The 14785-nt window shown below is 40.0% G+C and overlaps 1 protein-coding gene across 1 annotated transcript in view; it reads right to left on the bottom strand.

The window, feature by feature from the left end:
• Positions 1–3162, bottom strand: part of LOC140454094 (uncharacterized) — a 46306-nt gene extending 43144 nt beyond the window's left edge. Inside the window, exon 1 of the mRNA XM_072549034.1 lies at positions 3108–3162. Coding sequence (XP_072405135.1) covers positions 3108–3162 — 55 coding nt within the window. The remainder of the gene's footprint in view (positions 1–3107) is intronic.
• Positions 3163–14785: the final 11623 nt, after the last annotated feature.

Genomic DNA, 14785 nt, shown 5'->3' with positions numbered 1-14785 from the left:
TCAGGTAGAGAGGAGGCCTAATGTATTTAACATTAAAATATTGCTCACAATGTACCAGATGATACAAGAATATCATATTAATGACATTTCTCATAAGAACCAATGCCAAAAGCTTGCTAGAGTTGTTGAAGTGTTGATCTTCTTCTATCTGTGCTTTATTGAGTTGTTGACTTACTTCCTCCTGGTCATTTGGAAAATGTTTGTTGCTTAAATTGAATTATTTTCTGCTTTTTAGAGCTTTGTAGGCAATTTCAGATCAACCTTGAGACATATGGCCACGAATTACAGTAACCAATACTTAGGTCTTCTTTTATCACTCTGGCGGTAATTTTGATTAATTTTTTTGCAATCAAATTTAACTTTAAATTTCATTTATATTTAAATTTTACACAAAAACAGCTGCTGCTGTCAGGTTGTCTCCCCAGAAGTTTGAAATAATCGCACTTTTAGTCACCATGGGCAGAGACCTGATGCATTGTGGAGGTTCTCTTTTGCCAGTGGAGCTAGCAAGAGACTGGCACTGCCACATTTCATGAATTCCTATCAAACACCAATCAGGCCAATTGCAGGCCTTCCATGGCAATGAAAACCATGGGAGTGGAGGTCCTGACTGGAGAGAGCCACCGTCAGAGAGTGGAAACTTCTATGTACAGTGGTACCAATCCAGATGGACACGACACCACTCTCCAAGAGTCCCACAATTGCTGAGGACGTAGCTCACAAATAAGGAAGCAGTGGTATGACATTGATAGGGTGGGGAAAACAGGATCAGAAGCAATACTTGGTGGGTAACTGTCAGTAGGCCTGCTGTGCTTCGTGAAGTCTAGTCCCTTGATCAAATCATTGTTGACTGGTGTGAGCATGATGGGCCAAATTGCCTCCTTCTGTGTTGTAAATGTCTATTATAAGCAAATGATCCCCATCCCTCATCTGAGATACAAATCATCTTGCCTCATATAAAAAAGTAAGAAGCATCTTGTATCATTTGACCTGCCTCCAAGTTGAGAGAGTGGAAGATTTCACCCAAATACTGAAGTTGCCACGGAATGGATTTTTTTAAGTCTCACCATGCACTGCAGCATTGCAGCATTGGTACACTGACAGTAGGAGAGCAATGTTGCACTCTGGGTATGCATGTACATATCCATAACAATGTACAATTCATAAATTCTTTTTGAATAATGCTTGGTATAATGCTTGGTATTTCATAATGGAACCTAAATGCCAACGCTGAATTTATTATGTTACAGATCATTTTAAGAGACAGATTCATACCATGTTGGTTGGTCCCTTTCCAACCATTCAGACTTCACAACAAGTACAGAAGTTTGGAGTTCCATTTCTACATATAACATCTAACCGGAAGCACTTTAATCATAATTAAAATTTGGTTTTGAGATCCAGCTGAATCATACCAATAGATAAAAGACACCAAAATCATGTCCTCAGGCAGATTGCCTGTTGTGACTAACAAGAATATCAGCCAGCAATGATGGTTCAGATGGCTATTAGGTGGGTAAGGAGTTGGAGTGGGTAGGTGTCCTCAGCATCTTTAAAAGAAGGGGTCTATCAGCTGATATGTTAGGTTGTCTAGCAACTTTAAAAACAAATACCAGAAAGAATGTGGTGATTAATAATACTGATGAGAGTCTAGAGGCTACCAATCCCAGTTTGAGGCTATTAACACTGACCTTAAGGAGATAAAATGCACTCCCATGAAAATAGACTTAGTGGATAGAGAGAGATTAAAAAATATATACGTCTTACAACTAACTTTTCTTACTAAGTGGCAGGGAATACATAGCAGTGTATCAATGAAAACATATAGACTGCTGTTCCACTATAACATTCCAGAGCAATGCAAGTGATAAGTAGAGACAATGTACGTGTTAGCTCTTAGGAGAATGAGGGGCATGGAGACCGATCAAATAGTTACCAATTTAACTAGGGACAGCATAAGAACATGAAATAAAGTTCTGACGCTCTAATAATGAGAAAAGGAGGAAAAAAAGCCTTAGCAAAGACGTAAAGGAATTAACAACCAAAATTTGCTTTTGTGATATGGAATTTTAAAGAATGTCTAGGGTGCTAGAGCTTTAGGACTTTTTAAAATAATTATTTACACCAAACTAAAAATATTCATTTGAACTAAGCAGGAGGTATAAACTGTTGATTTCCTTTTCAGAACCTTTCCTCTGCTCAGTGTCTTTCCATTATCATGTGATCATGACATCTTTATTGACATAACTTCCTATGTACATGATCAGGAGTTAACCTTTCATCTCACTGAAGTCTTTTCCTGTATCCGTTATATTGGAGATTTTCCTACAATATAAAGCAATTAAAGTAATAAAGGAAGAGACTTGTGTATCTTGCAACATTAGTCCTGCTGATGAAAACTCTCAGTTTACCTTTATTTGACAAAAACAATCAAGAAAATTAAAAGTCAACCTTTAGGAAATAGAACAAATTAGTACAAATGTATTTTTGCAAGCATACACATTGCAAGAGAAAGAAGAACAAAAAAAGCTGATATACAGAAAAGAAAATGTCAATATTTTGCTAATTTGATCAGTGATGAAAAGCTGCAGAAATCTCTTAAAAGATGCCAAAGTGGAGGACAGCAGAAAGAGGGATGAATCAATGTTTAGTTGGATATCAAACATCATAGAGTGGTTGCAGATGAGCTATAGAAGATGTGTGGGACTGCAAGGGAGAAAAATGGTGCCACAGATTTTCTGACAGGAGTCACGAAAAGCATGAACAGCAAAAAAAAGGAGGCAATGACCCACATCTAAAAGAAACTGTAACTTAAAGCATGAACCTAGAACAAACTTCAAGCTATATTAAACACACAAGATCATCTAAACAATTCAGGTATACAGTAGAATCACTTTCAACTGACTTGTTTTCTTTCTGCAATTTGGATCAGGTATGTGTCTGTGTGTGTGTATGTATGTACTGTGTGTTTGTGTGTGTGTGTATGTGTATGTGTATACGTGTGTGTGTGTGTATGTATATGTGTGTGTATGTGTATGTATATACGCGTGTGTTTCTGTGTGTGTGTATGTGTATGTATATGTGTGTGTGTGTGTTTTACTGCTCACCTCTGCCATTCATTTTCTTTCCTCCACAGCTTTCCATGTACAGTGAGGTCAGCATTATCACATGCTGCGTGGTCAGGAATTGAAAACTTTGTGCTGCTTAGTCATTACTTTGGACAGATTCCTAAAGCTTTGTTTGATTTTGAAGAGCTATGAAAGTGCACAACTCCAGTTGCACATCAAATTGCTGAAGCACAATAAACAAAACTGACAGCGGTGCAGGAGTTTCCTGAAACAACAATCAGACCTCTGGGGCGAGGAGCAGCAGAGAGATATGGGGTATGCATTCAGAACAAGCATGCCACAGGAGGCACCAGCACTGACGTGGAGCAGCCTCATTGGGGTGTGGGCTATGTGAGTTCTCACTGAAAGCACAGAATGAGACTGAGACTGAGACCTTGAGAAGGTGAATAGCTGGGCCTGACTAAATGGCAAGAGTCAATAACCAGGTTCTCTCTCTCCATTGCGGGAAACCTCAGCCTCATGGTTACTTTCCAGAAGTCACAGGATATTCAGCCTGGGCAATTGTAGCAAAATTATGTAACAAGAAAGACAACTCACTGGGAACACAAACTGCAGACATTCACATCAGATGACATTGTGGGAGATAATATCTCCGAGATGTTAACTGAGTCAAAGAACCCTAGGGATAGTTTCAGTGTGTATTAATTGGGTAGTGAAGAGTCCCAAACATTCAAAAGTAACAACAACTTATGATCTCCAGTCCATGGCAAATCTCACCACACCCGCCCCAGAGCAATCACAACTTTCCTATACCTTGGTGACTACAATACTACAGTTGTGGTCCCACCAGCATTTTATACAGTTCTAGCATAACCTCCTTGATCTTGTATTCTATGTCTTAGCTAACGAAGGTAAATATCTTACATACCTTCTTAACCACCCTGTCTACTTGCCCTGCTACCTTCAAGGAGTTTGGGATATGCACAACAAAGTCACTGTGAGCTTCAGTACTTTCCAGGGTGGAACCATTGATTGTGTCAACTCCTCTGTTATTAGCCTTCTCGAAGTGTGTTCCCTCACATCAAGTTTTCACCTGACCTGACTATACATTTCATCAAGATTCTCCAAGTAAAGACTTTCCTAGCTGCAATGGGGTAACGAAGTACTTATAAAATATCCCTCTGGAAGGCAATGTCAATAAATACAGTTTAAAAATAGAAATCAGTCCAAATTTATATAAATAATGAACACAGCTGTGAAAATATTTCCAAAAAAAGTACTGGATTAAATAAATAGCTGACTTTTTATTACATTCACTGGGAATAATAGGAAAGAAACTCTCCAGTTCCAAGACTGGTAACTGGTCAAAACTTGATCAAACACATTAGAGTCAATGAGGTTAGAAACATGTTAAAGTTCAGATTCTTGCAACATTTATTTTGCATTCCCAGCAGAAAGGCAATTTCCATAAGCACTTCTGTTCTCCTACAAACTGCAACATGAGCCATTTTGTATCCTGTGAGTGTGCCACAGGACTAACAAATTCAGAACCATACGTATTTAAGATCCAAAGAAGATAATCCAGGTGCGTGTGGCAAAGCTCGCACTATTCTTACACAGGATTGAGAATCAAAGGCAAAGCCCTTGTCACAATCGCAGATCCTGGGGCCTTGTTTGTGGCAGACTCTTTGATTAAATAGAATAGTCATTTATTATCACTTGCATATTTTACAAAAAAAATTACAGTGAAAAGTGTTTGAGTCAAATATATTAATAACAGAAGGGACAAATAAAAAACAGATTAAGATAAAGTCCTTTGTCATTAGATTCAATGCTCGTGGGTTCGGGAAAGACAGTGCTGCTGCAAGGACACCAAGTTAGGCTGGGTTGGAAGATGCCGCCAATGCATGCCAACCCCGCTGGGCTGGTGGGGAAACCGGTGGAAGTCGCCTCAAGGAACGATCTCTGATCCTGGGAAGGACTCACAAAAGCTGAGTAGGGGAATAGCTGGCAGAGGTGCCCGAGAAGGTGCAGAGACTGGAAGAAATGGCAGAAGGTTTTCTCGCCAAGTCCTGTCCAGTCCACCATGGACTAGGTGGCAGCCACCATGAAAAGCCAGATCGAGCAGGACTGACAGTATCTTCCACCAATGTGTTCAGACCTTCCCTCCATCACTTGAACCATGGCTGCATTTATTCATCAGCTCGGCAAGAGGGGCTTAGGGACTTTAATCAAGTGCTCCTTGCGAGGAAGGAGGAACAACTGATAAGCACCCAGGAATTGAGCTCTCAGGACAGCTCAGTGGTTCCACAATCCCCTGCCAGAGATCCGAATGACTCCATTAGCTCAGGCCAGAGAATTCAGACCTGCACCTATGCAGAAGACGCCGAGCTAGTCCTGTGTCTAGACACCAGGACATCAGAGAGCAGCCTCCAACAGCATCTGAGGCAAGGCAACCAAGCAGAAGCAGGCTTCTGCAACCTCCGCTGTGGCTGGCAAGTTGGCACCGTATCATAGGTTAAGAAAAAAACAAAGATTACAGAATATTGAAGGTGTATATGTGTCAGTCTCCAGTACAGTACTGCCCTGGAAACAAATCTTACAATTCCCGTGTTCTCATTCAATCTGTTAAAACTTCCAATGGTCAACTATCCATGGTTTCAATTTAGACAACATTGCGGGGACCATTGTGAGTGATCCTTTACTCTCATGTGCAGCACTACACGCAGCTCGGAAAATCTCACCCTCAGCTGTCAGCTGGGAGAATCCTAACCTCTGAAAAGTGGGAATAAAGCCGCATGATTATAGTTTAGCAATCACTGTGCAGTGGTTTGATAGATGAATGGTCCGTGTAATCAAAGCTTTGTGATCCATGTGCAGCCATCCCCACCATGTAAGCCTACAGATTTTTATACTGATGATCCAGTTGGCAAGCTGTAAGCAGCATGTTACAAAAGGGGAAAAATGTAGGCAAATAGAGTGTTAAAGCTATGAAATAATCAATTTGTTGAGTGCAGTAATGCTTCAGCATTGTAATTGCTTATAACTGAACCACCACAATTGGTCAAGTTCAGTCATTCATTCTCAAATCTCATTGTTGTTAGGCTCTCATAAACCTACCTGCTTGACTGTGTTCAGAATAAGCACTGACTCTTTCAACAGCACCATCACGCACCCCTTCTTCTTCATTTGAAGAAACAAATGGCTGCTCCATTCCTTTCTCTACGTTCACAACCTATCATTGAGCTGAGTTATGCTGAACACAGCAAACAATCACAGTTCTGGAGAAGCTGCCTTCTGGGTACTACAGTTTTGCTCTTGAAAGGTTCAGATAATGATAGTGTGTCTTCAGAAGCTCAATTGCCTGTTTAATAATGGCCTTAGTGCCTTGATTTCCAATTATCTCCCCACTATGACTCAAAAAAGGCTTGAAAATGGTTGTGACTCCTCAGGAAAAACCATGGGAGTGAAGTTGATGTGTTGGAAGAGCAGGAGGTTGTTAGAGAAGGAGCATAACTGTTACAATGTGGTAGCAGTTCCATGATATCAATTTCTACCTCCAAGCTTATGACCTCAGAACTTACGTTCATGTCCCAATTTGTGGTCACAACTCCCAATTTGGGGAACCCTGCCCTTCTCTATGTAGTGGTTACAAGATAATCCTCTTTAGCATCCGTCTGAGGGCCTTGCACTCAAGTCATTAACCATACTTTATGGGAGTAACCCTGATCACCAATAGGCCAGGACTTAAATAATGTAGGAGAGTGTATATTCAAGGGAGAGTGTATATTCAAGGAATAGGAGCTAGGCAGAATGCAAACATTGTGACAGTTCCTGAAAAGTGGGCTGTAGTTCCACTGCTCTTCCTCCCCCCAAGCCCCCACCCTGCTTCTCCAGCATGCCACGTACAGGTAATCCCATCTGCAGCTCCACCCCCCCCTTCATTGTATCTGTTACACCTATTACCTTGACTCTTCACTCTCAATCCCAGTTTGCAGCCTTCATGTCCCAGGGTCTTTTCCCTGACCCTGACAACCAAACACTTTTAGTTGCTTTCCTTCCTTTTCACCCAAACCAATGTTTTGCAAATATTCTCTTTTTTTAAGATGTCATTTTTAGGTTGATCATCCCGCCCATTTAGCATTATGCTTCACTTACATCATCCCCCTTATACTGGATTAGTGGTGCTGGTAGAGCACAGCAGTTCAGGCAGCATCGAAGTAGCTTCGAAATCGACGTTTCAGGCAAAAGCCCTTCATCAGCCCTTTATAAGTTAAGGCATACTTTCTTGGCCTGGTCAAGTTTGTTTCAATGAACAGATTTGTGTGCTGCACTGAGCAGAATGATGGACCTAATCACACAGTGAAATAGTTTCTGAAGCAGCAAAATAACAAACTAATGGCTTACTCACTGAAGCTGAAAGGAAACAGCCCTTGTACCTGTTTAATTCGGTTGGATTTGTGTTGCATGAGTTTCCTGTTCTCGGCTAACAATATTGCACAGTGAACATTATTCTGGTAAACTAAAAGGTTAATGACTATTCATGATTTTCTAATGAATGAGAAACAGGTATCCAATGCACCTGAAACAGGTTCCGCGAACTTAATATCAAAACTAATTATTAATGATGATAAATTATTGCCTCCCTCCCATTCAATTCCCATGCACACCCTTTCAAAGCCTCCACCTTCTGCCCTTTGTCTGACCCTGAGTGGGTGCATGATGTGAGAAGGTCAGGACCGTGAATGCCTTAGCCTTACCTTCCCTTCTTACAAACAACTTGAACTATTGAATGATCTTATTTTGGACAAGCTTAGCGGGCCATATCAAAGTCAATGGGACTCCTGGCCTGGATACCTCCAGAAATTGTTCCTTGAACTATTTATTGTTGGCTGTCTTGTAACAAGGGGCCTTATGCGTCTCATGTACATTTCTCTTTGCTGTTTGTCAAAGGAGTCTTTTTCCAGGATGGCAGCCAGTGAATAGTGGAGTTCCACATAGATCAGTGTTGGAACAACAACTATTCAGCTAATACATCAGTGATCTGGACTAAGAAACTAAGGTCATTATTGCTAAGTTTATAGATGACACAAAGAATAGGCAGAAGGAAGGGTAGTGTTGAGGGAGCCGGGAGGCTGCATAAAGATTTGGACAGGCTAGGACCATGGGCAAAGAAGTGGTAGATGGACTACAATGTGGAAACAAGTGAGGGTATGCACTTTGGTAGGAAGAACAGAGGCTTAAACTATTTTCTAAACAGGGAAAGGTTTCAGAAATAAGAATCACAAAAGGACTTGGGAGACCTTGTTCAGGATTCTCTGAAGATTAAAGTGCAGGTTGAGTTGATAGTTAGGAAGGAAAATGAAAATTTAGCATTCATTTCAAGAGACCTAGAATACAAGATCAGAGGCTTATTGCTGAGACTGTATAAGGCTCTGAAAGTGTGGTGCTGGAAAAGCACAGCCAGTCAGGCATCATCTGAGGTGCAAGAGAGTCAACATTTGAGGATAAGTTCTTTATTATAAATGTTCTGTTTGGGGCGAATCATTGAAATGCTTTATTAGGATATAGAAGTCTTGCATCAGTAGTACAAAGACTGCCAGCTGTTGACTTTAACATAAACAGCAACAGTCACCATGGAGATCTCTCAAATTGTGATGATTGAGTTTTTATTGTAAAGCTGTGACTATCATTTGGACAAACTCAAGATGCCTGACCATCATGCTTTTCTAGCGCCACACGTTTTGACTTTGATCTCCAGCATCTGCAGTGCTCACTTTCCCCTGTATAAGGCTCTGGTCAGATCGCATTTTTGATATAATGAACAGTTTAGAGTCCTATATCTATGGAGGAAAGTGCAGGTGTTGGAGGGGGCCCAGAGGACTTTTACAAGAATGATCCTGAGGATAAAGGACTTGTCATATGGGGAGTGACTGAAGCTCTGGTCTGTACTCAATGGAGTTCAAAGGATGGGGGTGGGGGATTTGATTGAAATTTGCAGGATACTGAGAGACCTGGATATAGTGGACGTGGAGAAGATGTTTCCACTAATCGGAGAGACTAGGACCTGAGCGCATAGCATCAGAGTGAAGGGATAGCCCTTTAGAACTGAGATGAGGAGGAATTTCTTCAGCCTGAGGGTGATTAATGTGTGGAACTCATTGTTGCAGAAGGCTGTGGAGGTCAAGTCATTGAGTGTTTTAAGACAAGAGATAGATCGTTTCTTGATTAGTAAAAGAATCAAGGACTGTTGGGAGAAAGCAGGAAAAGGAGTTTGAGAAGCATATGAGCCATGATCAAATGACAGGGCAGACTCAATGGACCAAATGGCTTAATTCTGCTCCTATATCTAATGATTTAATAGCTGCACAATATCAATAATTTCTCAATGTCTTATCAGTGAAGATTAGATATTGATGTAACCCATTGCTCCTGTTTAAAATATCTTGGGAAGCTTTTCTGTGTTTAAATGTCATTTTTCACAATTTTGTCCTTTCATGAACTACTGTTCATTTTCATGAATAGATAAAGGGTTTGTATATAAGTGAGGTGGGGGGTGGGGAAGGGGTACAATAAATGATTCTTTCTTTAGCTATGAAAGTGCAACTTCCACAAAAAAAACTAAAAGCCTCTTCAAAAGGACATAAAAGATTGCTTTCTCCCATGGACTTTGCTATGAGAACAGTAATATTGTGATTTATAAATCATTCTCTCTGTTTTCAAAGGCCAACAACATTATTTACAAAACGCAGTACAAAACATCTTGGTACTACAGTTAAGAATTCAGTTTATTGCTTATATAAACAATCGATGGCAGGTTCAAGCATGTCATCCAATAATTATAAATGAAAATCACGTGCTTGCAATTTTACTTTTGCTGTAACAGGCTATTTTTCAGATGTCATGCTCATGTTTTATTTTAGTAAAACAGTAGGTCTGTCAATGTTGGGTCTATGTGCACTTAGTGTAAAACAAACAATATTGTGCAATCATTGACAGTTCAGTGGCCAGATCTAGCCTACTGTGATTTAAATAGTGCAGAACATCTTGAGTATGTCCAAATGATACTCACAGCTTCACAATAAAAACTCAATTATCATGATTTGGGAGATCTCCATGGTGACTGCAGCTGTTTATGTTAAAGTCAAAAGCTGGCAGTTTTTGCACTATTGATGCAAGATTTCTGTAACCTAATAAAGCGTTTCAATGATTCACTCCCAAACAGAACAGTTATATACAGGGCTATAAAATAAAATCTGCAACATTATATAGAATAATAGAATGATACAGCGAAAGATTAGCAGACTAATTGGTGGTTAGCAGCCATTTCAGAACAGTATTTCATGTATTTAATATCATCTTTACACAGTAAAAAGTCTCAGGTAGTAGAACCTGATAATGGAAGCTGAATATAAACAGTTCATTTTTACAATGATTGCAGCCAGAAGCCAGATACAAGAAGCCAGAATTAGAGGAGCACAGATATATCAGAGGATTATGGAACTGGAGAACAGCACAGAGATGATGAAGGGGCAAGGTCATGGAAGTATTTTACATACAACAATGAGATATTTATCATCAAGATGTTGCTTGATCAGGAGCTAATGTAGGTCAGCAAGCATATGTGTGACAGGGGAATGCAACATGCTATGAGTGAAGACATAAGTAGCAGAGTTTTGGAATGATCTCAGATTTATAGAGGAAGGAAAGTGGAAGATCAGCCAGGAGAGCATTGGAATAGTTGAGTCTAGAGGTAATAAAAGTTAAAACATGGGCTTCAGCAGTAGGTGAGCTGTGACAGAGGTGATGTGAAGATGGCCTTAGTGATAGCACGTGTATGTGATCAGAAGCTTCTCTCAGGATCAAATATGACACAAAGCTTATAAAGAGACTGGCTTAATCTCAGAGTATTGCCTTCAAGAGGGATGGAGTCAGTAAGTAGGGAATGGATATTGGAATGGGTAACAAAAGTAATCCATTCTATAAAGCCAAGGATACCATGTGGCTTTTTTCAGTTTGTTCTCTCACCCTAAGTACTGCATATATATAGCCTCCAGAATCTCACTGTTCTTGCATTCCCTACAAAATTATATAATTTGAATTATATAGTTTCATCTCATTCTTCCTAACAAAAAATCTATGCTTTGAATTTCATCTGCCACTCATCTATCCATTTCACCAGTTTATATCCCTTTAAATCTTGCCATCTTACTACATTTTGGATTTCTGTATCACCTGCAAACTTTAAATGATAGCTAAAAGCAGGTGGTTGATATGCATCAAAAGAACAGTGGTCTTATACTGACCTCTAGGATAATACTATACATTTTCTTCTTGTATGAAAGACAACCAATCACTGCTCCTCTCTGCCTTCTATTCTCTAGAAAATTTCATGTCCACTCAGCCACTGTCCTGTAAATCTCCTGGGCATTAATTATGTCAACAGGTAAATGAGTGGAACTTTATCAAATGTCCATGCACACAGTATTAGCAGTGTTATCCTTATTAATCTCCTCTATTGTTTATCAAATTACTCAATCAAATAATTAAAATGTTATTTTCCCTTAACAATTCTATATTTATTTTCATTGGATATCTATACCAAATGGATTACAATGGTTCCAGAAGGCAAGTTATCCCCCTGCTTCTCAAGGTCAGTCAGAATGGGCAAGAAATGCTGGCCCTGTCAGCAAAGCCCATAATCTGTAAGTGAACTTAAAAGAAATCTTTTTTCCTAGTGTGAGGTAATGCTTATTATCAGCTTCAAGCTCATTGGCTGTAATTGCCTAATTCTTTTTTTCCCCCTTTTTTGAACTGTATATAAAAAGTGCAATCCTGAAATAATCTGTCACCATTGCCATGTCTAAGGAGGACTGGAAGATTATGCTTGAGCCCCTTCCCTTAGTAGCCTCAGGTGCATCCCATTCAGACTGGGTAACTTGTCTATCTTCTTCACTGCCAACCTCTTTAGTTAGGTACCTCCTCTTTAATTACATTCTGCCTAATTTTAAACTACACCCTCCTTTACTCAAACACAAGCACCCTCCTCTTTAATGAAGATAGAGATAAACACAACTGTGTGCCTCCATAGGAAGACTTATTTTTGGTCATCAAAATGGCCCTAATCATCCTCTCATTATACTTTTTTACTCTTATTGTATTTATAAAAGATATTTAGACCCTTTTTTTGCTATGCACTAATAAATTATTTTACACTCTTACTCCCCCATCCTATTTCCATTTCTCACTTCTCCCTGTTCTTTTAATAGTTCGCTTAATTCTTGACTGAATTATGAAACTGGCATTTATCATAGTCACCTTTGGCATTACAGTTTAATCATCTAACTTTTCATGCATTTCCTTTATCTCTTGCAGGAATGTTTCTATATTGTACCTGAACTTTCCCAAGGATTCCGATCACTCATTTGTTTTTTACCTGCGAAGCTGCCAATCTTTGTTTTGTATAAAGTACTCAAGTACATGAGGTTAATGTGGATTAGTAAATGAAATATTGTAATCAGTTTTGAATCTACTGTGTTATGATGATAATTGATTTTTTTTTTCATTCATTCACAGGATGTGGGCATTGCTACCAGCATTTATTGCCCATCCCTAATTGCCCAACCACTTTGCCATTGGGTCTGGGGTTACATATAAGCTAGACAAGGTAAGGATAGCAGTTTCCTTCTTGAAAGGAAATTAGTGAAACAGATGGACTTTTCCTGATAATCATTTCATGCTTATCTTGGTCCATTTCATGGACCAGCTCCAGTATTTTATTGAATTCAAATTCAATCACCTACCATCTATCACCAGAACATGGGTCACTGGATTAATAGGCTATTAATGTTACCACATGGCCATTGCTTGCCTGAGACAATTCAGTTTCTTAATCAACAAAACTTATAATCTTTCCATATTTTGTATCAGCCTATGTAATATAAAGCTATTGTGTATTTTCTTCATTTTCTTTTGGCTTTGCACTGACTGTGGAGCTGAATAAGGAGAGCCTAATAGAAGACTCAATTCGTGCAAATGCTGCTGTCCATCAAAAAGGTCACTGTTCCAAACTCTTTCACTGGCCTAACCTATACCTCCACCAACATACAGCCACCTATCAAATTCATAGTTAAACCCTCCACTCCAATCACATCACCAGTTCATAAATCACAACTGGGGGACAAATTCACTACCTATGGTAATCTGGAAGAATGTATGGCCCACACTTTATAGAATGTACCCATTTTACATTTTATTGATTTCAACAGACTGTATGGATTCTGTAACTATATAGTTGCCATTCACTTTGTAAAATTAGCCATACTTGGAACTAAAATGCTGTGCATCAACCTATCAGGCACAATGAACAACAAAGGCAATAGCAGCCTAGGTTTCCCTGTATACACTCCTAAGTTTTAACTACTTCCTACATTAAAGACCTCGGCAGAATTGTGAAATGTGTTGAAATAAATTTTTTTACTACTCTGTAATTTTATTTGTGTAATGATTTATAGAACATAGAACAATACAGCATAGAACAGGCCCTTCGGCCCACGATGTTGTGCCGAACATTTGTCCTAGCTTAAGCACCCATCCATGTACCTACCCAATTGCCGGTTAAATGTCGCCAATGATTCTGACTCTGGCACTCCCACAGGCAGTGCATTCCATGCCCCCACCACTCTCTGGGTAAAGAACCTACCCCTGACATCCCCCCATACCTTCCACCCTTCACCTTAAATTTATGTCCCCTTGTAACACTCTGTTGTACCCGGGGAAAAAGTTTCTGACTGTCTACTCTATCTATTCCTCTGATCATCTTATAAACCTCGATCAAGTCACCCCTCATCCTTCGCCATTCCAATGAGAAAAGGCCTAGCACTCTCAACCTATCCTTGAACAACCTATTCTCCATTCCAGGCAACATCCTGGTAAATCTTCTCTGCATCCTCTCCAAAGCTTCCACATCTTTCCTAAAGTGAGGTGACCAGAACTGCACACAGTACTCCAAATGTGGCCTAACCAAGGTCCTGTACTGCTGCAACATCACTTCACGACTCTTGAATTCAATCCCTCTGCTAATGAACGCTAATACACCATAGGCCTTCTTACAAGTTCTATCCACCTGAGTGGCAACTTTCAAAGATCTATGAACATAGACCCCAAGATCCCTCTGCTCCTCCACCTTACTAAGAACCCTACCGTTAACCCTGTATTCTGCATTCTTATTTGTCCTTCCAAAATGGACAACGTCACACTTGACAGGGTTGAACTCCATCTGCCACTCCTCAGCCCAGCTCTGCATCATATCTAAGTCCCTTTGCAGCCGACAACAGCCCTCCTCACTATCCACAACTCCACCAATCTTCGTATCGTCTGCAAATTTACTGATCCACCCTTCGACTCCCTCTTCCAAGTCATTAATAAAAATTACAAACAGCAGAGGACCCAGAACTGATCCCTGCAGAACTCCACTTGTAACTGGGCTCCAGGCTGAATATTTACCATCTACCACCACTCTCTGACTTCGACCGGTTAGCCAGTTTTCTATCCAACTGGCCAAATTTCCCTCTATCCCATGCCTCCTGACTTTCCACATAAGCCTACCATGGGGAACCTTATCAAATGCCTTACTAAAATCCATGTACACTACATCCACTGCTTTACCCTCATCCACATGCTTGGTCACCTCCACAAAGAATTCAATAAGACTTGTA

Source organism: Chiloscyllium punctatum, chromosome 3, assembly GCF_047496795.1.
Source record: "Chiloscyllium punctatum isolate Juve2018m chromosome 3, sChiPun1.3, whole genome shotgun sequence".
Taxonomy (NCBI): domain Eukaryota; kingdom Metazoa; phylum Chordata; class Chondrichthyes; order Orectolobiformes; family Hemiscylliidae; genus Chiloscyllium; species Chiloscyllium punctatum.
The sequence above is the reverse complement of the archived record's forward strand: the minus strand, read 5'-3'. Positions and strand labels throughout refer to the sequence as shown.